At 36.5% G+C, this 23,741-nt stretch overlaps 1 protein-coding gene across 9 annotated transcripts in view; it reads right to left on the bottom strand.

The window, feature by feature from the left end:
• The window catches only part of KCNT2 (potassium sodium-activated channel subfamily T member 2), a 411,093-nt gene that overhangs the window by 234,221 nt on the left and 153,131 nt on the right, over positions 1-23,741 (bottom strand). For all 9 annotated transcript variants that reach the window (XR_007909589.2, XM_051820439.2, XM_051820437.2 and 6 more), the window contains exon 8: positions 23,327-23,421. Coding sequence is in view for 8 of the 9 variants with exons in the window: in XM_051820439.2 (XP_051676399.2) it covers positions 23,327-23,421 (95 nt within the window). In the remaining variant the exon portion in view is untranslated. The remainder of the gene's footprint in view (positions 1-23,326; positions 23,422-23,741) is intronic.

Raw genomic sequence — 23,741 nt, forward strand, 5'->3', positions numbered from 1 at the left:
AATCTTACTGTCAAACATTCTCCAATGACAGCAAATTTTAGATCAAATTCTGGCACACAACACATTTTTTAACCCCTTTTCTAGAAATCCTCTGATACATGAAAATGGGTATGAATGGTCTCTAGAGCTAAGGAACTACTCTCTAAATGGCTGCGCAACTCTACTCATCATGTTCTTATCCAGTAATGCAAAGGCAAGCATAACCAGTTTTTTTCTTGCCTACCACATGCCTTAAAGATATCTCTAGTTTTATTTGAGTTAATTTGTCAACATTCTGGCACAGGATTTTGATGCATAGAACTAGCAACAGGCTGGTAATGGTTCCTGATTAGAATTCACATGCTTATGAGCTATCCTTTGATTTTAATTTACATAGACACAGAGACACCACATTTTTCATGCTGGTAAAAGTACAGTTAGAAACATTTTAAGTTAGATATATTATGTATTCCTTGGGGGAAAATGTAAAAGGAAATAATAAAATTGTGAAAAGGCCTGCATAGAAATACCACCATTTAATGACGCTTTATAGATGAGAATAAGTTTGCAGAAGGCACAAAGAAAGTATGTGTGTGTGTGTATGTGTGTGTGTATACACACACCTATGGAAGTGTGTATGTATTGGTCTGTTTGAAGTCACCACATGTCCACATGCATGCTCCTGACCCCATACATAAGTAAATGTTTTCTATGTAAATTGTTCTGACTTGAACATTGAGAAAGACTTCCACTGGCTTTCTAAATTCTACTGCAGTACAAAGATTCTTTCTAAATATATCTTTGCTCTCTTTTCACCAAGAAGAAAGTCAATAGTTCCAAGGGGCATATTTTCCTTCTCTTTTTTTTTTTAAACATTAACCAAGGAGATGTCTGGAGCAGAGGTTAAGATGCCACTGGAGACACATGCATCCCATATTGAAGTGCTTGATTTGAGTCCTGGTTCTGCTACCAATTCCAGCTTCCTGCTAATGTTCTGGGATGCAAAAGGTAATGGCTCAAGTACTTGTGTCCCTGCCACCCATGTGGGAGACTTGGACTGAGTTCCGGGCTCCTGACATTGGCCTGGTCCAGCCCTGGCTGTTGCAGGCATTTAGGGAGTGAAGCAGCAGATGGAATATCTCTGTCTCTCTATCTTTCAAATAAATAAAAACTAAATAAAAATTTTAGATAAAGATTAGCCTTCAAAAACAAATAGAAAAACACAACTCTTCTGCTCTCCTTTGTCCTTACTCTTTCTCATGATTAGTTTACTTCTGAAAAGACAGGAAATCTAGAGAGGAAAAGCCTCAAAAACATGACCTAGTCAAAACAATTTCTAGGGGTTGCAGAGAAGATACACACAATACCTTCACTGTGTAATGGAATTTTGCATAATAATCTCAACTGTGCAAGCATTACTATAGTGAAATAGCCTTTAAAATGGTCCAGAGAAGTAGGCAGGGACAAGCTATATATTTCTTTATGCACAACACCTAGAAGTTTGCATTATTCTGAAGACTGAAAGCACAAAAGAATAATTTTAAGCAAGAGAATGAAATCATCCTGGCAGTATGTGAGCTCAGTGATAAAGGTCTGCTGGAAACCTGGGTCACTATGGCCCGAGGCGGCCACTCGTCTCACACCAGACTATTAGTCTCGGGCTGAAAATCAATTTTAGGAATCTGCTCATGCAAATCATCCAAGTGACGTTACAGCTGTGACCAGAGGAAATAACGGATGTGGAAAAGCTGCCAAATTTTGTCCTAAAGCATTTTCAAAGTTGTGAGGCTTGGCCTGTCTAAAATACACATTTTTTTGTTGGGTTTAATATATTTTACTTATCTGGAACACTTCTTTAAAGTGGATACCCAGGAAGTAATATAAAAGAATTATTTTACACACCATTAATCTTCATTACATGTTTAAAGATATGGTCACATTTAGAATATATAAAAATAAAACACAGTTACATATCCCAATTCTCTTCAGAGAAGGTTTGATTTATCAACTCATTTCTTTTTAGCATAAAGAAATCAGGAAGATTAAACACTCAAGTTAAAAGTCCTTGCTTATATGAAATATGAAATGGGACCAAATAAATATCAATTAATATAAGCTGATCAATACTCCTATATCATGTTCCCCCAACAATATCTTAGAAGTTACTGCTGCCAAACAAAACCAAATAGTGCATCTCTATGCAACATTTTCTTGAAATCAAATAAAGCACAAAACAATACTTTATTTTATTCTATCAAAAATAGTTCAAATTTGGCCATTAGAAAAAAGGGAATATACAACTTAACATGTTACTTCACATTGTAAACAGTGGGAATTTCTCTCACAGCAAAAATGTCTTTATGAACTCATTCTTACAGTGTAATATTAAAATATATTGTTCATTAACTTTGTCCTAATGATAGCCATTTTACTTTCATAATACCTAAAATCAAAATTCTCCTTTCTAAGAAATAGTTAATGAATAAATGTATTTTTTATAAAAGTACAATACTCAGAGATAATCCCATTATATACCAATATAACCACCCATGAGCTACAACACACTTGAGAAGTGGCTAATCAGTTCATCCAACTCACCTCTCCAACAATGGTATATTTAATTGCTTGTAAGCTGATGTCAAAGATGGCAGTATCCAAGTGGAATGGTCACCTAGGTAAATAATTATTTTCACTGAGAATTGGATCTATTTTCCTGATCAATATTTGTTCAAAGAGCAGTTGAAACAGTCCATGACATATTCCATACAAAAGAAATTTATTGGAAGGCATGATTTGTGTTAACATTTACCTAATGAACACTGCTCCTAAGAGTTTTACCAAATTGGATTATTTATACACAGAGAGATTAAAACAGAATTTGGTATTCCAATTAAGATACAACCATTCCAGAAAATATTTTATTCTGCATTTTTCTCATAAACAAAACATTTGAGTAAAAAGCATGTTTATAAAACCCACAAACACAATAAATACACTACTTCTTTACTTTTTCTCACCATGAGACTCATTGAGCTCAAATTTCTATTACCAGACATTACCCTAGTAGCATGTGTCCTCTTTCTTAGCAATTGCCAAGGTCACAGAATGACGCAAGCCTGATGACACTTTGTGAAAGGTCTACCGACTGGGAAACCAGAGCTCCCTGGCTAGAAACAGCAGATATGGTCTAACGTGTTCCAGTGCAGCTCCTTCCTCTGCAGAAGCAGCATCTCCGAGCACAGAGGAACAAGACTTGGCAAGTGTCTTCCTACCCATCAAATGTTGCGAGAGGGATGTGAGAAAGGTCTTCATCACTTCCTCTAAATATCGCTGAAATCAAGTAATTATAAGCCTTCCCAAAAATTGTAAGGAAGAAAGAGGTTAAGAAAGATTACGAAATTTTAACAAAGAAAGTCAAGCCGTTTTGTTTAGTCAGGCATAGTGTTCTAATCCCTTCTCTTACTGATAGAAAACTAAATTTACAATCCAGAGAACTAAACGAACTAATAGTCATGTAGCCACTAATCTTCTAGGATGAATGTTCCAAATCAGATTAAATTCGACTAAGCTATACAGTCTTTCTAAGTAAACAATTTGCCTATGGTGGCTTCCGGTTATATAAAAAGATTAAATCCCTTTACCATAATCTTTCTTTATTCATTTGAAATGTTAATCTTTAAAAAGTTTTGAATCATTTTTAAAATAATTGTTGCAACATTTAAATATAGCTAGTATAGGGAAAGAAAAAAGTTCATAGATTGTCCCTTAATATTAATCATATTAAATGTAATCAAACTTAAAATAAAATTGTTTTGAGTTTCCTTCTCATTTTCTTCATCTTTAATAAAATTTAATAAAATAAATATAGATACAAATTCAGTACCTTTGCCAGAACTTATTTTGGATGAGTAAAAGAAAGTAAATGATTTCTGATAAAGACAAATGACTGAAGATAACTAAAGGTTAATATATTATAAAGTAATGGTGGGGGCCTGGCGTTGTGGTATAGCAGGTAAAGCTACCGTCTGCAACACAGGCATCCCATTATAGGCGCCAATTCCAGTCTTGGCAGCTCCACTTCTGATTCACTTCCCTATTAATGGCCTGGGAAAGCAGATGATGGCCCAAGAGATTGAGCCCTTACACCCATGTGGGAGACCCAGAAGAAGCTCCTGGCTTTGGATCAGTTCACGGTGGAGAGTGAACCAGTAGATGGAAGATTCTGTCTCCTCTTCCTTCTCTCCTTGAGAACTGTAACTCTTACTTGCAAATAACAAGTAAATCTTTTGTTAAAAAAGGTAGTTGGTGGGGGATGAGTAGTGGGATTTTCAGGACCCCTTTTTGAACTGTCAAAAAAAAAATCTTTAAAAATTTGATACATGGGGCCAGCGCCATGGCTCACTTGGTTAATCCTCCACCTGCAGCGTGAGCATCCCATATGGGCGCCGGGTTCTAGTCCAGGTTGCTCCTTTTTGAGTCCAGCTCTCTGCTGTTGCCCAGAAGGGCAGTGGAGGATGGCCCAAGTGCTTGGGCTCCTGTACCCGATTGGGAGACCAGGAAGAGGCACCTGGCTCCTGGCTTCAGATCGGTGCAGTGCCAGCCAAGGCAGCCATTTGGGGAGTGAGCCAATGGAAGGAAGACCTTTCTCTCTGTCTCTCTCTCTCTCTCTCTCACTGTCTATATCTCTACCTGTCAAATAATTTTTTTAAAAAAATATTTTTGATAAAGTTGAACTGAGGCTGAAATGATGCCAAAAGGTAAGTGAAGACCATGCAAGGCAGTGAGAACTCTTAGTTCAAAACCCACGATTTAGCAATCACCCTAACATCATCGAGGGACAGGACTAAACAGAAGCCTACAAGGCCGGCGCCATGGCTCACTAGGCTAATCCTCCACCTTGCGGCGCCGGCACACCGGGTTCTAGTCCCGGTCGGGGTGCCGGATTCTGTCCCGGTTGCCCCTCTTCCAGGCCAGCTCTCTGCTGTGGCCAGGGAATGCAGTGGAGGATGGCCCAAGTGCTTGGGCCCTGCACCCCATGGGAGACCAGGAGAAGTACCTGGCTCCTGCCTTCAGATCAGTGTGGTGCGCTGGCCACAGCGCACTGGCCGCGGCGGCCATTGGAGGGTGAACCAACGGCAAAAGGAAGACCTTTCTCTCTGTCTCTCTCTCACTGTCCACTCTGCCTGTCAAAAAATAAATAAATGAATAAATAAATAAATAACAGAAGCCTACAGATGGAGAGAAATTAGAGTATAAGGACACTTTCAAATTTTATGGAAACTGGAATTAAAGGAACAAGTTTATGTTGGTGCCAATTTTTTTCACAAATTGTGGACAATGCATAGTGTAAAAAATTGCATGAATTTCAAAAATATTATTTGCGCTAAAGAAAACTCATTCTTCTAATGCCATTTTTCCATAAATGTTTTGAAGTACTCTTGTATAAGTTGAAGTCAAGTAGTTAAACATGGACCAAAGTATGGAAAACCTCAAAAGTATTTTTGTGCATAATCTAAGGGTATTGGATAATTAACAAAATTCTTATATTTGCAAGAATATTCTTACTGCTGTGTTGAAACATACTACAAGAGAGTGAAGGTATCAGTAGAGAGATTAGATGATGGGAGCAAGAGATGGATGCTGGCTGCTTGACAGGAGTATTTGCAGTGCAAATAAATTGGTGAATGGAGAAATGGTAGAGATAAGGCCAGTATGACTTTCTGATGGATTGAATGCACGGTCTGACAAAAGACAAGAAGTCCAGAAACTCCAAGTTTGTTTTTTTTTCCACATACTAAAGGAACTGAGTTAATAGTGGGATAAGTGACAGAAAAGATGGAGGGAAAAATTGTACGAAAAGAGGCGAAGGATCAGAAATGTCATTTAGAACTGCTGAAGTTACTAAGTTATAGATGGCCTGGGAAATCATAGGCACCTATGAGTTCACCTGAACAGACAAGAGAAGCCAAGTCCTAGAGAGGAGCAAGAGCCTTGGTAACATTATCCTCACATCTTATCAAATGTCTGGATAAAAATAATGCTAAGAAAAGTCAGGTGAATGTATAAATTATTTTCTCGCTGGTCTGCATTTTCTTAATTTATCTCCTTTGGTAAAGTTGAATAGATCTATGAGGAGATTTCAATAAGTCTGAAAAAATGAATTAAGAAATAAACTCATTCTGGTATAAAACATTTTTAAGTCCACACATAGAGGCAAAAAGTTCATGAAAAATGAGGGCTATAAAAAAGCTTTGTTTAGATTTCAAAATAAATTTGCACCAAAATAAACATATCCTTTAATTCTATTTTCCAAAAACTTAACCCCATATATACACAGTCTGTGAGAAATAAAACCCAGGATGAATAATATTTTTCTTGAAGTAGGAATCTTTCCCCAAAATTATGGCAAAAAAAAAGGCTACCTAACCTTTGAGCAGTACTTTATAATTTACAAAATGATTTTATATAAATTATCTTGATCTTGGCTGTTATTCAGCACTGGGCCCTGTTTGATTTTATAATTGTAAAATAGAAAAAAACTTAGAGAAAGGCAAACAAAGAAAGAAAAAAATATCCTGGGGATTTAGACCATTCAGGGCACAATTATACTGAAGAAAAGAAAACTGAGTACTCTCAATGGTCAAGATGAAAGATAATTATAAGGCAGGGGATGGAAAGCGGTTTTTCACCTTCACAGTAGGCACACTGGAGGGAACAAGCTCATATGAAATTCAAATGAGGTATTTAGAACATCCTAAAATCAATTTGCTAGTACACCAGAACCTAAAAATAAATCCTCAAAATTTATATATAAAGTTGTAACAAAGGTCTACCATAAATATCACTCCAACAGGCTAACACAAAGGAACCATAAAAAGAGTATTAAGTGACTAAATGAGCCTGATTATTCAGGAAAACCAGAAATATTCTGTATAATATTTCCATAGCAAAATATCCATGACAGTTAATAGAACCCTGGGGGAGGAGATAACTTCAGTTCAGACATTCAATATTGGAAAAGGAAAAATGCTAAAATGAATCGCTCAATGATCAGAATCAAAATACTTTATAATACATTGGCAAAGATTAGTGACAAGAAAGAAGGTAAGCTATAATGTGATGCAATATTTTAATTTGCTAATAGGAAATTATGAAAATAAGAGCAATGAGCCACACTCTTGAGTATAAGGATTCTAAAAAACAGTTCAAGGTGAAAGTGTCTAAGCAATTTAAGGAGTTATAAAATAGGAAAATTAATAAGGGAAAACAAGGTAATAAAAAGAGGATGAATGTTAAAAGAGAAAAGGAACTCATGGTGTTTTTAAAAGATGCAAGAATTCATCATAGATTGGTTGCTTGATGGTAGGAAAACACTTCGATAATAATAAAAATGTACTATGAAAGCTCTCACATTGACTATGGTTTAAAATAGACAACCATCTGGGTTGGATGGTATAGAAAAGGCTTATGTTTGAGAAGTGGAAAATAAAATATTCTCAGATCCATTTTAGTAATATACTTTATAAAAATCTCCTGCTAAAATTACATTTTATCAGTTCTCATTTCATTTTCACATATTTTTGCTTCACATATTTAATGGCCAAATTCTTCAAACACACAGGTGAATGAAGATTGGAGCCCTTATAAATTGTACTGTTTATCCTCATAGAAGGTCTTTTAGTACCCTTGCAGCTTGTTGTTTTATTTTTTTTTAATCAGAGATTTCACTCTGTCAGTGCCTAGATGCTCCCTTCGAATCCTGACCTTGGTGATTACAGATCTGGTGATGATGACCAAATTTGCATGCACAGATCCAACTCTTCTGCTGAACTTCAGGCTCCCATAGTCAAACAGCTATTCAGTGTGTCCACATGGAATCTTCAAAGGCATCACAAGCACAAGAGACATTTCATTTTTTCCTCCTTTTTACTTTCCTTTCCAGATTTCCCCATTCTTGCACACGACCCCATCCATAACTGACAGCTTCCCAAAATACAAACCTCAAAGCCGTCCTTCATTTTTCCCTCATGCATACCTTACATCTCATGAGTTATCAGAACTGCCACTCTGATCTTCAAATTATATCTCAAATCTAATCACTGCCCTCTTCCTTGCTACCATTCTAAATCAAACTTCCATTAGCTCCTTCCTGAAGTCCATAATGCCTCCCAGTCAGTATTTCTGCTTTTATCCTTCTCTTCCTGCATCCTAATGTCCATACAATAGTGGGAACAATTTTATTAGAACATCCCTCTGAGAATGTTCCTCAAACAAGTAAGTAAATCTTCTGTCTCAGAACCTTTGCATGGACTGCTATTCTGCTTGGTTCACTCACTTTTTCAGAAACACAATGATTCACTTCCTTACTCTAACCCCCATCCCAATCTCACTCCATCAGAAAGCAGCTCCCTGAAAACCCTCCATGACAAAGTAGCCCATCTGCTTCCATCCTCATCTCAGATCAACTGACACTATATATTCATTTGCTTATCATCATTATCCCCTATTCAATCAACAGAGACAGGGATTTTGACCATTATCTTTATGTCTCCAGTTACAGCACTTAGAACACATTCAAAATTATATTAAATGAATTAATAACCATAAGTATTGTCAAACCTCTTTTAGTTTGAATTTTCCTGCTATCCATTTAGAAACTTTCTTTAGCATTTTAGATATACTTCTTATAAATAGCATTGATTTTTTTACTCTCCTTTTGGCAATGAGAAAATTTAATTCCTTCATATTTGGAAGATGGAGTGCTGGTATATTTTATTTTGTTGCTTACTACTGTTTCTGTTGATCAGTGTTTCTTCTTTCACTTTGTTATAACTCTTTTTCCTTTATTTTTGTGTTTGATCAGGATGTAAACATAGCCTCCTCTCTGTACTACACATTATAAACCCTTTCAAATAAATTTTTGTAATGTTATATTTGTATATTTTCTAGAAGTTCAAATATAATGCCCTAATTCCCTATGTTTTGCTAAGATGATTTAGTTATTTTGTTCAAGCTAGTTATTACAATTTTCTAATAGACAAGTAGACCCACATAGCACTTGTATTATCCAATAAAATATCCAGTTAGTTTAAATTCACATAGATTTCAGAAAGGCCTTTATAACTCCCCTTGTTCTTTGCATCAAAGGTCTACCATCTTTCCACTATGTTCCTCAGTCTTTGCAAAATTTTTAAAAGGCACATAAAGTTTGGATGTTTCTAGTAAACCCACCACTCGCATCCACCATCATATGATTATTTCATTGCTGAAAACAGTTTATGAGATGAATTCCAAGGAAGAATCTCTGAAAACAAATGACCTGTCTTTCCAGGAAAGAATGATGAACAATGGCATTATGCCCCTTTCTCTTTATCTGAGTCATCACCAAAGTACACATTGTAACCCTGGTCTTTATACCTGTTCTACAGTTCTCTAAACCCTCTAAGCTTATTAGCTCTTCCAACCCTTCTCAGTCTCCATCCTCGTAGATGATCCATGAGACAACCCATGCACAGGCAATTGGATGTGTGCTCTCGGTTTCATATCTGCTTTATCATACGCAGATGTGCCTTGCAACTCCCTTGTCATTTGACTTCAGGTCAGTTTCTGTTAACACACAGGCAGTGTTGTCAGATATGAACACAAAAAGAGATTAGAAGTCCAGGTGGGCTTGTTTCCCATGACAGAAACCAGGTGTGAACTGGAGGAGACTCTGGGACAGAATCCGCTTCCACACTCTGGTTGTTCAGACCCCTGAAGTTGTTGGCTAAAGGTCCTGTTTCCTTTCTGACTTGACCAAGCAAGCATTTTAGCTTATAGTATTCCCTGCATTCCCTGGCTTGTGGTCCTTCCCAGAGTCAGATTGGAAATGGTCAGCCAGGTCCTTATCCTTCAAATCTCTCTGATACATTCAGTCCTCATTCCAAAGCCTTTATTCTAGTCTCAGGTGCTGCTAATTCCTGAGTAACAGAAAATATCCCAGTAGTTTTCCTCTTGCACTTTCCTTGCCCTGCTTGGGAAGCTTGCACAGATGGAAACTAGAACTGAGAATGGAACAGGAAAAGGGGGTGTTAAACAGACTTCTTCCTAGTTTCCTTCTTCCAGGTTCATGTCTTCACTTTCAGTTCTACCGTTTAAGTAGAGCACACTCTTCTTTTGAATTAAATACATTTAATGATCCACTTTATATAGACTACTGGCTTATTGGTTAGATTACCTTGCTTTATTTCATTTTATGCTAATGATTGCTTCTAGGCCTTAACATTTTTATATGATGTAAGAAATTAAAATAATATAGTTCTATTTGTTCCCTTGAGCATAACCACTGTTACATATTTTACTTTTACAAATGCTTTATTCTTCAGAAGATTAAATGCACTTTTTATGAATAGTTTCAGATTTTTTTTTCTTTTTAAGATGTCAAGGTGCCCTTAATAATTCCTAAGACTTAACATGGAGTTCATAATTGTCTCTGCCTTGTCTCCCCTGGTAACTTAGTAATACATGAAGAACTCATTAGATGAAACTAAATTCTACCTTTTCTGAAGTTCATCATCACTTTTTTCATACTGCTTGTATAGTTATTCTGCCATAATGTCTTCCAAAATCACCATAAAATTATTAATGTAATCAACCAAAATGCATTGTTTATGTAAACCAAATTATCAGACACATATCAAATGACTGACAGATATCTGCTGAATTACATAAGTACATCAGAAACACCTTACATAAAATTTACCTTAAAATTCTTGTTATAGTTATCATGATGTAAACAGAAGAGCACATAGATGAGTGTACACAGAAGTATTCATGCACAGAAGTTTAAAATATGGTTTTAATAGAAGTTTCCTGAAACTAATGCCTTTTTATTCCAACAGAAGGAAGTATTTCTCACCTGATGCTATAATAAAAAGTAAAATATTTCCCAACAAAATAATTTTACCCAACTTCTGTATTCAATATTGATTCAACACACATTTATTATACACTTTCTGTAGTATGGCTTATGATAAAACTGACTACAAAAATGGAGAATTCAGTTTAGCAAAGATCTACATTGTACCAGTCTCATGCAAGCATAAAAAAAACCACCATTATAACACTGACAAATAATAATAGCCCATTGGCTAATGCACTGAATTATGTTCTGTGCTAAGAACTATTTATGTATCAATTCAATGATTTTCACAACAATTCTGCATTGCATTACTATTCACATTTTAGATTTTACACCGGACATGAGCAGTTAAATCATATTAAGTCACAGTCAGTGTATTAACTATGAAAATGCATAATATGAATCCAGCTTACAGTTTCTCACTTTACACTGAAGAGCAAGCATTACTTAAAGCTTACTCTGATATGACAACAGCTGTCACTAAGATGCGAATCAAGAAAATTCATCGTAAGAGATAAAATAACTGTATCGAGAACAATCAGGGTGAAATGCACATGATCAATGGAAAAGAAGGAGCACAGCCAGAGCCAGAATGGAGATTTCTGATTACCAAGAGCTAAGCTATGTACTTGCAGCCAAGGTTTTTACCCATCATGCCCTTGAGAAGTCATAACTCACCGCACAACCTGTCCTGACCTACATTTCAGCCTGAATCTGCAACTGAGTCAGACCCAGCCCATTACAACGTCATATCTACTTGTTGTTAATATACTCCAAATAAATATATAGGAATGATATTTTCATCCTGACTGCTCATGAAGCAGTGGGGAATGGCCAGCTCATGGGCCATATAAGGTCTGTACCTGCTGAGGTCTGTACCTGCTGAGGCAACCACTGGCAGGACTTGAGATTCAGTCATCTATAGCAGACTAATTTGTGAGCTGATAATTTTGTATGACCTGCGAATGATGTTATACATATGCAAATAGCCCTTGGCAGAAAAAAAAGTGATATAAAAAACAAGAAAATAATATAGATACTGAAATAGTACATGCAGTGAGAATATATCAAGTATTAAAAGAATTTAAATGAGTTATATACGATGTTTTTTAAAGCTTCAAAGCTAGATTAAGTATTTTTAAGAAAAAAACACACTTTTAAAAATATTTCAAGATAATCTCATGCAGAATGTTGGATTTAAGAATCTACTGTGAGATTTGTTTCTTCACAAAACATTCTTATTATCCTTGACACAAATCCATACAAAACAATTCCAGTGTTACATAATTCTAAAACAACATTTGAACATTTAATTAGGATTTAAACTATGAACTCACATGTCACCTTCTTAAAAATATCTGAAACACAATAGTTGATTTGTGTACATATAGGCCATTACATATACATGAACAAAGGCATTCATCACCCAGTGCCTTTCAAAATGTGTTTCTTTTAAAAATCTAACTATACATTTAGTAACACAAGATTTTCAAGCTTTGGCATGGTTTATAAGAAAAACATTAACTTGAGAGAGTAAACTTTTCCACTACCTGGTAAAGGTCAAGTTGTACTGCAAAGAATTTTCAGAGGAGGAAAGTCCCATGACAGAAATAAATAGTCTTCATTATCCTGTGGACTCCTTGTGCATCCCAAGGCTATGCACTATTGCTGGAAAAACTTAATTAGCAATGGCACTCTGTGCAGAGAGCATCTAACACTTTGATGTTATGCCTGTAATTCAGACGTTAGCATTCAAATCAGCCCACAACTGGCACTTTGGCATTTATCGAGTGAATCCCAATTAAATTGTTCCAGATACTCATTTTCTGTTCTTGTTCACTATGTGCCTGACACCTAAGATTTCCCTGGAATGTAGCACAATTCGGGATGTTGGGATTTCATGTTTTCTAGGGGGAAATTTTTGTTTTTAAAGTAAAGATAAAACCAGGATTTTAGTGTTGAAAAAAATGTGTCACACTTCTAGGCATTCTCTTTGCATCTCTGCAAGGAAAAAGTTAATGAACCATGCCATAAACCATAAATCTGGTCCATATACAATGCAACTTACAGCTCGTGCTATATGACCATGTTGCACCCTGTGCCCTGACATACAAATACATGTTTTCTTTATTTCAAGAAACTGTGAGATGAGCATATTTTCAGTAGGATATCAGGATTTAGATAAAAAGAAATATCAAGAAAAAAATAGGAGAAAAAATCTTTAAAATTCCTAAACAATGGTAGAAAGGGAAAAGGCATGATGGAATGTTGAGGACAGTGGTGCTAGCATTCGATGAGTTTATCTCTGTGCTCAGTACAAGAATTGATACTTAGAAAAACAGTCAGTAATTTTATAACATCATTTTGCTTTCACAAATCCCAAAATTAAGAGACAATGGACAGCCAGCGCAGTGGCTCACTAGGCTAATCCTCCGCCTTGCAGCGCCGGCACACCGGGTTCTAGTCCCGGTTGGGGCGCCGGATTCTGTCCCGGTTGCCCCTCTTCCAGGCCAGCTCTCTGCTGTGGCCAGGGAGTGCAGTGGAGGATGGCCCAAGTGCTTGGGCCCTGCACCCCATGGGAGACCAGGAGAAGTACCTGGCTCCTGCCATCGGATCAGCGCGGTGTGCTGGCCGCAGTGCGCTGGCCGCGACGGCCATTGGAGGGTGAACCAAGGGCAACCAACGGCAAAGGAAGACCTTTCTCTCTGTCTCTCTCTCTCACTGTCCACTCTGCCTGTCAAAAAAAAAAAAAAAAAGAGAGAGAGAGAGAGAGAGAGAATGGAAAATTCTCAAGGCATATATTCATATGTTTTCTGGAGACAAAATTAACAGTCAAAATTTGATTTATCTGGAAGTTCTTGTTAATGAGATATGTATGAGCAACTCGTAAAGAGTTATTTCAATAGAAAAGGTTTTTATTCAAAAGTTGTATAAGTTTTGCCACTCCAGTTGTATTTGTCAGAAGCAATAATCCTAAAACATCATTTTTATAGAATTACACATACTCTGGACTAGAGAGTTAAGACTATAAAGATTCATTCCTAAGACTTCAAATAAAAGTTAATTGTGAAAGGAAATATTTAAAGGAAAATTTTTAGAATATATGTTTTAAAATGCTTAACTTACAGAATATGTAAGTATCTCCACTTGATAAAGATATTATTCTCCTAGAATGTAATTGTCTGTCAATTGCAAAGACTTGTCATGTTCCCAACCATTATGAGAGATGCAGGGTCAAGAGATAAGGAAAGCAAATGGAACATGAAAGTCTAGCAAGAAATACTGAGAATTAAAAAACCATTATGCACTTAACATTTTTATGAACAATGCAGAAGCACAAAGCTTAGACATTTCCCATAATTATGCATTCAAGACAACCTTGCAGAGAAGCTTTAACCTAAACGTTGAGACTTGAAGGATAAGTATGTGACACAGGTAAGGAATTCAGATGTTTGAAATAGGAGAATGATTTAAGGGATGAATTAAGCACAAAATCATATTAGCTGTCATAATTATATTTTTTGGTAAGTTGTATTGTCTTTCTACATTTCTTAAATTTTGCCACTTTGCTTTGTTTAAAAATTTACACACTTCCATTATGAAAATTTAAACCACAGCAGAAAAAATAAAGATGAAAAAATATCATACATAATGCTATATCTGATGGTAATCATTTGGTATAGTCATCAAAAGCTCTATTGACACATACAATATAGAAGGATACAGAGATAGAAAAGAGGTAAATGGAAATAATTTTAACAGTTTGGGTCACGTTTATGTGGTAATTATTTCTAAATGTATTTAATTTATTTTTCATAAAATTTTTAAAGAACTTGCTGAATCTGAGATAACATTATTCACATAAAAGAGACAATAATGAATACAATACTCTTTTATCATTAGTCAAAAATACTTTTTAAAGATTAAGACATTGTCATTTGCTGTCTTCTATTAACCATAACTCTATTTGAAATATTTATAAATTCACAATATAATATATTTAAAACCTCATAAGTTTACTGGATTTTTTATTTTAGTTTATCATTTTTGAATGTCTAAGTTAAAGGCTTCTAGAACAAATGATATCACAACAGTTAAACACTGGGCTTTTATTCCAAATCTGAATTTTCTTATTAATTTTGGGCCTTGAACAAGTTGAGTCCTTTTGTTCTTCAGTTTCTTGCCTATAAAATGTAGTAAATAACATGTACCACAGAAGAGTGTTGTGCGAAGTTAAACAATTTAACATGCATAAAGTAACTGAAGAGTGGTTGACAAAGGAAATAAATGTTAAGTAAATATGTGCTACCACCTTTATTATTGTGATGCTTTAGGATCTTTTGGGAACTGAACACTCATGTCTGTTGTTACAAGTAAATTGATGCATTTCTTATCTCAATTCTTCTTTCCTTTTCCCTAATTTTATAATTTTTTTCAGGAATACATCAGGTGTATCATACTCCACAAAGGTGTCCATTTTTGAGAATATTGGTTGATGGCTTTTATATTTGTGTGACCCTCTTGGTTGGCACAAAACTACTATCTCAAAGCCTTTCCCTTGGAACTTTTCCTATAAAGACCGTTAGAAGTCATTGATGTGTTCCTCTCTCCACCCTAGCTCATTAAGTGGAGACCTTCCTGGTTAGGAGTCTAAACCACAGAAAATTGATATTGCATATACAAGGGGACTACTAAAAGTCTGGGAGGTAGAGGGGATAGAATTAAAAGATAATCTTATTTTGGTGCAAAAACACTTCTAAATCCACACATAGTTTTTTTTTTCATAATATACATTTTCTATTAACTTTTTTTGAAGGCCCCCAAGTATGATTATACCTCATAGTCTCTATTTTTCCTTTAATCTTCTACTTTCTTATTGTTGGATTGTACCCCTAGTCAAATATGGTAGCAGAATTTCTAGGTTCTTGTATATCTGAAACTAACTATACATTATCCTCATAGTTGCATAATGATTTGTCTTATTAGAATTTCAGATTCTCAATTAAGTTCTCCTGGAAACTTATTATCAGTGTTCTAGAAACTATTAACTCAGACAAAAATATGTATTAGGTCAATTCTTATTACTTTTTAGGATAATGTCTTTTAAAATATGTATGTATTTATTTATTTATTTGAAAGTCGAGTTACAGATGAAAGGTAGAGATAGAGGAGAGATCCTCCACCACCAATCCACTCCCTAGGTGGCCACAATGGCTAGAGCCAAACCCAGGAGCCAGAAGCTTCATCTGGGTCTCCCACATGGGTAGCAGGGGTCCAAGCATTCAGGTCATCTTCAGCTGCTTTTCTCAGGCCAGGGGACCTGGACTGGAAGTGGAGTATCCAGGACACGAAATTCCAGGACACGAAATGGCACCCATATGGGATGCCAGCGTTGCATGTGACAGCTTCACCTGCTACAGCACAATGCCAGCCTCAAAAGGCCAATGCTTTATAATTCACAATTCAATGATGGTTTGACTTGTTAGAATTTTAGATTCTCAACTCCTTTTTCTTGGAAACTTGTGGACAGTGTCCTAGACACTATTATGTCAGATGAGAATGCAGATATCAGATTGATTCTTATTCTTTTGTAGGGTAAAATCTTTCCTTTTTCCTGAAGTTTAATGGAGTCCACAACACATCTGTAGATTTTAAGGCAGGTCTATTTAGCTATCCCTTTAAGCAAATTCCTTAACAATTTTGTACCTCAATTTCTTCATTTACCAAAGTAGTGCAATTCTCAGAACAGCATTCAATTTACAAGTGTTATCCCAGTGTTATAGAAAAAGAATTTATTTTTTAGGTTGTTGAAGATTTAAATTGGTTAACACATGTAAAGTCCTCAGTAAAGTGCTGGGTATGTTATAACAAATTTGAATGGTAATTACCCCCAATATTTGCATATTTGAAAGTGATATATTGCTATCATAAATCAAAAACAGTTTAGTTGATACAGATTTTTAATTCAAAACTGTTTTAGATATTGATCGCAATACTAATTATTATTATCACCGCTATTTATAAAGGTTAAACAACAATTTTCCCAATCTGAATTTAACTTAGTTGGCTAGTTAACTGCTTAAACTCTGACTGGTCATATTTGCAAAAATCAGTTGAGACAAACAGTTTTCTATTTTAACTAGTGTAATACAAACTAAGGGTTGTTAGTGAATGGCCAAATCTTCAGAAAACTGTATGTTGTGTCATTCATTCATAGCATAACATAGTGTAAAACAACACTAAGAATCAAATGATAGTGACAATTCACACCGTTAGATTATGTTGTACTACTTCACTCCAAACTACTTTAAAAAAAATGGGCTATTTTCCTTAACAGTTGAAATTGTAACCAGGAGTCAAGAACTTAAGCATCTAGCATTCAAACAACTATTCATCAATGCATAAGAAAATTACAAATATTTTTAATCAAGCATATTGATAATAGTTAACTAGATCACATTTTAACAGCCTACTTATTTTCTCCTGAAATAAGACTAAGCAGCTGAATTTTTTTTACATTGAACTAACAGAAAATAACCATTAATGTACTATATCTGTTATAATTCTATGAAATGATATGAAAATATGTAAACCTTCATACTAAATCAAACAAAAATGAAGTTTGAAACAAAGTAGTTGCAAAATGTCTATCAGCTTAAAATTAGAAACACCAAATGCATTATAAATTATAGTACTTATTATTAGTTGGAATATGTTGATAATTAAGCTAAAGTCATGCGCTTAATTCCCGGATATACCAGTTTATTCTGCTTTGTTTCAGAGACACAGGATGAATCACAATTCCCAGCTGTCTTCGAAGTGTGTATTATTGATCAAGAGGGATACACAGCCAACGTGTGGACAGATTTGTGCAATTCCATTACAATGACAGGAAAAACAATTCTGAACACATTCCCTCTATAGAGTGGGGCAGCAGCTTCGTTTTTATTTCAGCTTGGCACTGAGCACATGTCTCTTGTAGACAGATGCATAATGATAGCTCTTTGTAGTATTAATAATGATGAAAAGAAGAGACACTTCAAGCCTTGTAGCAGCTTTCTACAACAGGTAACTTTAAGATTGTGATATTCACAAAGAACACACCCGAGTCATCCAAATATTAATTCCTGAAACTTCAGACAAAAACTGCAAGTGTAAATACATGTTAAACTGAGGCTCTGAATGAATGTCTTGCTCTGTGATATAACAACAACTAATTCACTTTAATGATATAGATAGAGTACAAAGGAATATTTCTCTTATAGTTCAAGTTGCAAAGACAAATGACTCAATATTCAGAAAGTGGGTCAAAATGACAAAATCTTTATTCAAAGGATAACTACTCCTAAGTAGCCCAAAAGATAGTTTTACATTCATCTTTACAAAGCAGTCACTGTCCTGACTGCTGTTGAAAACCATCTCCGGCCGGCGCCTCGGCTCACTAGGCTAATCCTCCGCCTTGCGGCGCCGGCATACTGGGTTCTAGTCCCGGCTGGGGCACCGGATTCTGTCCCGGTTGACCCTCTTCCAGGCCAGCTCTCTGCTGTGGCCAGGGAGTGCAGTGGAGGATGGCCCAGGTGCTTGGGCCCTGCACCCCATGGGAGACCAGGAAAAGCACCTGGCTCCTGGCTCCTGCCATCGGATCAGCGCGGTGCACCGGCCGCAGCGCGCCGGCCGCGCCGGCCACTGGAGGGTGAACCAAGGGCAAAAGGAAGACCTTTCTCTCTGTCTCTCTCTCTCACTGTCCACTCTGCCTGTCAAAAAAAAAAAAAAAAATCTCCTACTTTGCATACCTATGGTTGTTACCTGTCATCTTCCTGTAACATCATACAAAGGAACTACTTAGCCAAAGTAAAGCTGGGACTAGGAACATTCTATGATGTTGTGATCATAATTTAAAGTAATATTTTAATTAAAAATTTACTTTTTTTAAAGATTTATTTATTTATTAGAAAGAGTTACACAGAGAGGGGGGAGGGAGACAGAGAGAGAGGGAGGGAGAGGGAGAGGGAGAGGGGGAGGGAGAGGGGGAGAGAGAGGGAGAGGGAGAGGGAGAGGGAGAGGGAGGGAGAGAGAGAGAGAGAGAAAGAGAGAGAGAGAGAGAGAAAGATGGGAGAGTGAAACAGAGAGATCATCCATTTGCTGCTTCATTCTGCAGATGACCACAATGGCCAGTACTGGCTCAGGCCCAAACAGGGAGCCAGGGGCTTCTTCCAAAACTCCTAGTGAGCGGCTGGGGCCCAATTACTTGGGCATTCTTCCATTGCTTTTCCCAGGCCATTAGTAGGTAGCTGAACTAGAAGTGGAGTAGCAGGGCCGGCGCCGTGATACAGTAGGTTAATCCTCTGCCTGCAGCACCAGCATCCCATTTGGGTGCCGGTTCTAATCCCAGCTGTTCCTCTTCCAAGCCAGCTCTTTGCTATGGTCTGAGAAGGCAGTAGAAGATGGCCCAAGTCCTTGGGCCTCTGCATCCACATGGGAGACTGGGAAGAAGCACCTGGTTCCTGGCTTCAGATCGACGCAGCTTTAGCCATTGCAGCCATTTGAGGAGTGAACCAATGGAAGGGAAGACCTTTCTCTCTGTCTCTCCCTCTCACTGTCTATAATTCTACATCTCAAACAAATAAATAAAATCTTTAAAAAAAGAAGTGGAGTACCTTGGACACAAATCTGTGCTCATATGCATCCAATGTTTCAGGTGACAGCTTTACCCACTATACCACAATATCAGCACCTAATTTAAAATATTAAGTGTACCTAGAGGATAATACCGGTATATTTGACTTAATGGACATTACCAGAAGAAATGCACTCAAAATACATAGGAAGTAAAGAAAAATGGAATGTGCTGTAGTAGAGCAAAATGTTTTCTCGTGTTTCCTGTTAAAAATATTTTACATAGAGTGATTCAGTTTTACGGTTCTATTAGCAACTATACCAGGCTGGTGTACCAGTTCTGGACAGGTTACTCAGACATTTCTACTTGCTTAAGTTACTATATTTTCTTTTTTTCCCCAATTTTTATTTAATAACTATAAATTTCCACAGTACAACTTTTGGATTATAGCAGCTTTTCCCCCCATAACCTCCCTCCCACCCACAACCATTCCATCTCCCACTCCCTCTCCCATCCCATTCACATCAAGATTTCAAGATTCATTTTCAATTATCTTTATATACTGAAGATAAATTTAGTATATACTAAGTAAAGATTTCAACAGTTTGCACCCACACAGAAACACAAAGTATAAAGTACTGTTTGAGTAGTAGTTTTACCATTAATTCGCATAGTACAACACATTAAGGACAGAGATCCTACATGGGGAGTAGGTACACAGTGACTCCTGTTGTTGATTTAACAATTGACACTCTTATTTATGACGTCAGTAATCATCCGAGACTTTTGTCATGAGCTGCCAAGGCTATGGAAACCTCTTGAGTTCACAAACTCTGATCTTATTTAGACAAGGCCATAGTCAAAGTGGAAGTTCTCACCTCCCTTCAGAGAAAGCTACCTCCTTCTTTGATGGCCCCTTCTTTCCGCTGGGTTCTCACTCACAGAGATCTTTCAATTAGGTCATTTTTTTTTTCTTTTGGCCACAGTGTCTTGGCTTTCCATGCCTGTAAAACTCTCATGGGCTTTTTAGCTGGATCCGAATGCCTTAAGGGCTGATTCTGAGACCAGAGTGCTGTTTAGGACATCTGCCATTCAATGAGTATCCCACTTCCCATGTTGGATTGTTTCCTCCTTTTTAATTCTATCAGTTAGTATTAGCAGACACTAGTCTTGTTTATGTGATCACTTTGACAGTTAATCCTATCATTATGATCAATTATGAACTGAAACTGATCACTTTGACTAGTGAGATGGCATTGGTACATGCCACCTTAATGGGATTGAAATGGAAACCCTGGCACGTTTCTAACTTTACCATTTGGGGCAAGTCCGATTGAGCATGTGCCAAACTGTACATCTCCTCCGTCTCTTATCCCCTCTCTTATATTTAACAGGGATCACTTTTCAGTTAAATTTAAATGCCTAACAATAATTGTGTGTTAATTAAAGAGTTCAACCAATGGTATTAAGTAGAACAAAAAATATTAAAATGCATTTTCTATATATGTATCTGTTATACTGTGTGTTGTATAACTCCTTATTAAAACAGCCTGTGGGGCTTGCAAAACCCTTTGTGGTGTCAGCATTGCCAGCATCCAATATAGAGGCTAGTTCAGGTCCCAGCTGCTCCACTTCCAAGCTAGCTCCTTGCTAATAGCCTGAGAAAAGCAGGCGAAGATGGTGCAAATACTTGGGTTCCTGCCACTCACATGGGAGACCAGGTAGAAGCTCCCAGCTTCAGCCTGCCCCAGCCATGGCTGTTGTAGCCATTTGTGGCCTTTCGGAGAGTGAATCAGATGGAAGATCTCTTTCTGTCTCTCCCTTTCTCTCTGTAGTACTGACTTCCAAATAAGTAAACAAATCTTAAAAAAAAAAACTTATGATATATTATGACTATCCTAACACTGTTTATGTTTCTTGGTAGATAACTGCACTTATACTGGTGAATTAAAATAAAATGTATTCTATCTTATTATGATCATCATAATTTATGAAGATAATTACTTGTAATGCTAGAAAAGCATACACAGAGAAATCAAACCCCAGTTTCCACATTTTAGATCCTAATTGAAAAACGTATTAATGTACATGGGAGTAATAATGCATAACACTTTATATGGCCAAACTTAATTTCATATAATTATTGTACATTAATAAATGTATCCACATATTGGTGACGGTTATATCATTAGACAGCATCTATCACTCACTTGTCTAAAACACACACATACACAAACACACAAAAAACAACAAATCCAGCAGCTACATTAGCAAGTAAAATAAGCTATGAAATAGAAATCATTTCAAAGATGACTCAATAATATAATGGAAATTCCATGACAAGGAAACTTCCATATCAGCTAACACTGTTGTAACCCTTGACCTAAAAAGTGGCAAAATGCTCCAGCTGCTTCCTTTGAAAATAAAAACCATCTCCAAATACAAGCACTAGGGACCAAGTACGAGCAAGGAAATCTTCATCATAAATGAAGATCTATTGTAAAGAGAATGCCTCCAGAAGAAAATATCATCATACAAGAATCATTTATTGTTTTTGGCATTAAATTTTAATTCCCTATTCACTAAGTTTATTTTAATAGATTCTCGTATTATATTTAGAAGCCACTAATTTTATATTTTGTATTTTAACAATTGAAAAAGTCAGTATATGCATGCTATATAAAAAATAAGAATGTAAATTTTTAAAATATGTTTCCTTAAGTAAGATGACAAAACCTCAAGTAACCTAAATAATGTGATAATTGAAATTAAGAATTTTTAGTGATACTTGAAGGAAAGTCAGTACTATCAGTATTTCATAGTTATGCAGTTAGATATCTATAAACCGTAAAGACAATTTGTGAAAGCTTCAACAAATGTAAAAACTTTGTTGGCACTATGTCAATTTTAAAGGGACATTTTGTATTTAAAGATTTTAAATATCCTAAATTGTTTTTTAAAATATAACTAGGAAGTAAATACATCTGAAATCCATTTAATAAAGATGTTCACCACATGCTACTGACACAAAATAATTGTCCTACCTATGTGTTTCTTTCTCCCTGTGTACATATATTTATAGATATAACTTTATCTACTTCAGTTGAGAAGATGATGTGTGAATTCTTCCTTTTCTAGTAAATCCTAATCAGCTTTTCCTTTTCCTCAACAGGGTCAGAAACAGGTCACAGCACAATTATACATAATATCTAAGACTCCTGCAAAACAAACACTGATTTTTATTTGTCTTTAATTTTTCATTTTTCTCTCATTGAGGATCTACATGACTCCATCCATACGTGTAGTCACATTGGATCACTACAAATTGTCAAAGGATGACCTTCTGAAAGAGGAAATCATTATTTCTATAATAAGTCCCAGTGCCAAGTCTCGCCTGGTAGTGTCAGCAGATCTGCCCTCGCTCTCTGCCTGATCACACACTCACACATCACGTAGATGAGGCACAGGCAGAGACAGTGATGGGCAGTACAGTTTTGTCAACAGTGTTCCTGCTTTGAAGAATGAACAAAGATGAGGGCAGCCTGCTGCCAGTGTTTGAAGAGAAAAGTCCTGTTTGCCAATGATGGCATGCAGTACAAATGCCCATGAGTGGGCTGGTTTACAGGACTGGAGATGTCAGAGTTGCAGTAAACACCAGCACCAAATGACACATGTTCTGCCTTCTTACTTCTGTGGGTGAGCTATGGCATTTTCTGGTAAATATACATTTATTTTTAGCCAAATTTTAATGAAAGTTCATTCTTAGCATGGTTCCTTTAGAAAATATAAATAAAAAACATAATAAAAAATGATGGTAGGAACATTCTTACCAAGTGAAGATAAGGCATAATAATGTAGATATTAAAATCAAAACTTGATTAAACATTGCAGACTGTGTACGCTGAATTGCTCTGTGTAGATCATTCTAAAAAATACAGAAAAGGACATACTGAAAATGTTGATAAGTGCAAAACATTCGTGAGTTTGATTACATTCATTACCATGCATTGTATTTCAGCTATCAGGTATACCCAATACATATCCTTCATTGCAGCATATGAGGGCACTTCAAAAATCTTGTAGAAAATGGAAGGAAGGGCCGGCGCCGTGGCTCAATAGGCTAATCCTCCACCTTGCGGCGCCGGCACACCGGGTTCTAGTCCCGGTCGGGGCGCCGGATTCTGTCCCGGTTGCCCCTCTTCCAGGCCAGCTCTCTGCTGTGGCCAGGAAGTGCAGTGGAGGATG

The sequence above is a fragment of the Oryctolagus cuniculus genome, chromosome 13 (assembly GCF_964237555.1).
Source record: "Oryctolagus cuniculus chromosome 13, mOryCun1.1, whole genome shotgun sequence".
In the NCBI taxonomy this organism is placed as follows: Eukaryota; Metazoa; Chordata; class Mammalia; order Lagomorpha; family Leporidae; genus Oryctolagus; species Oryctolagus cuniculus.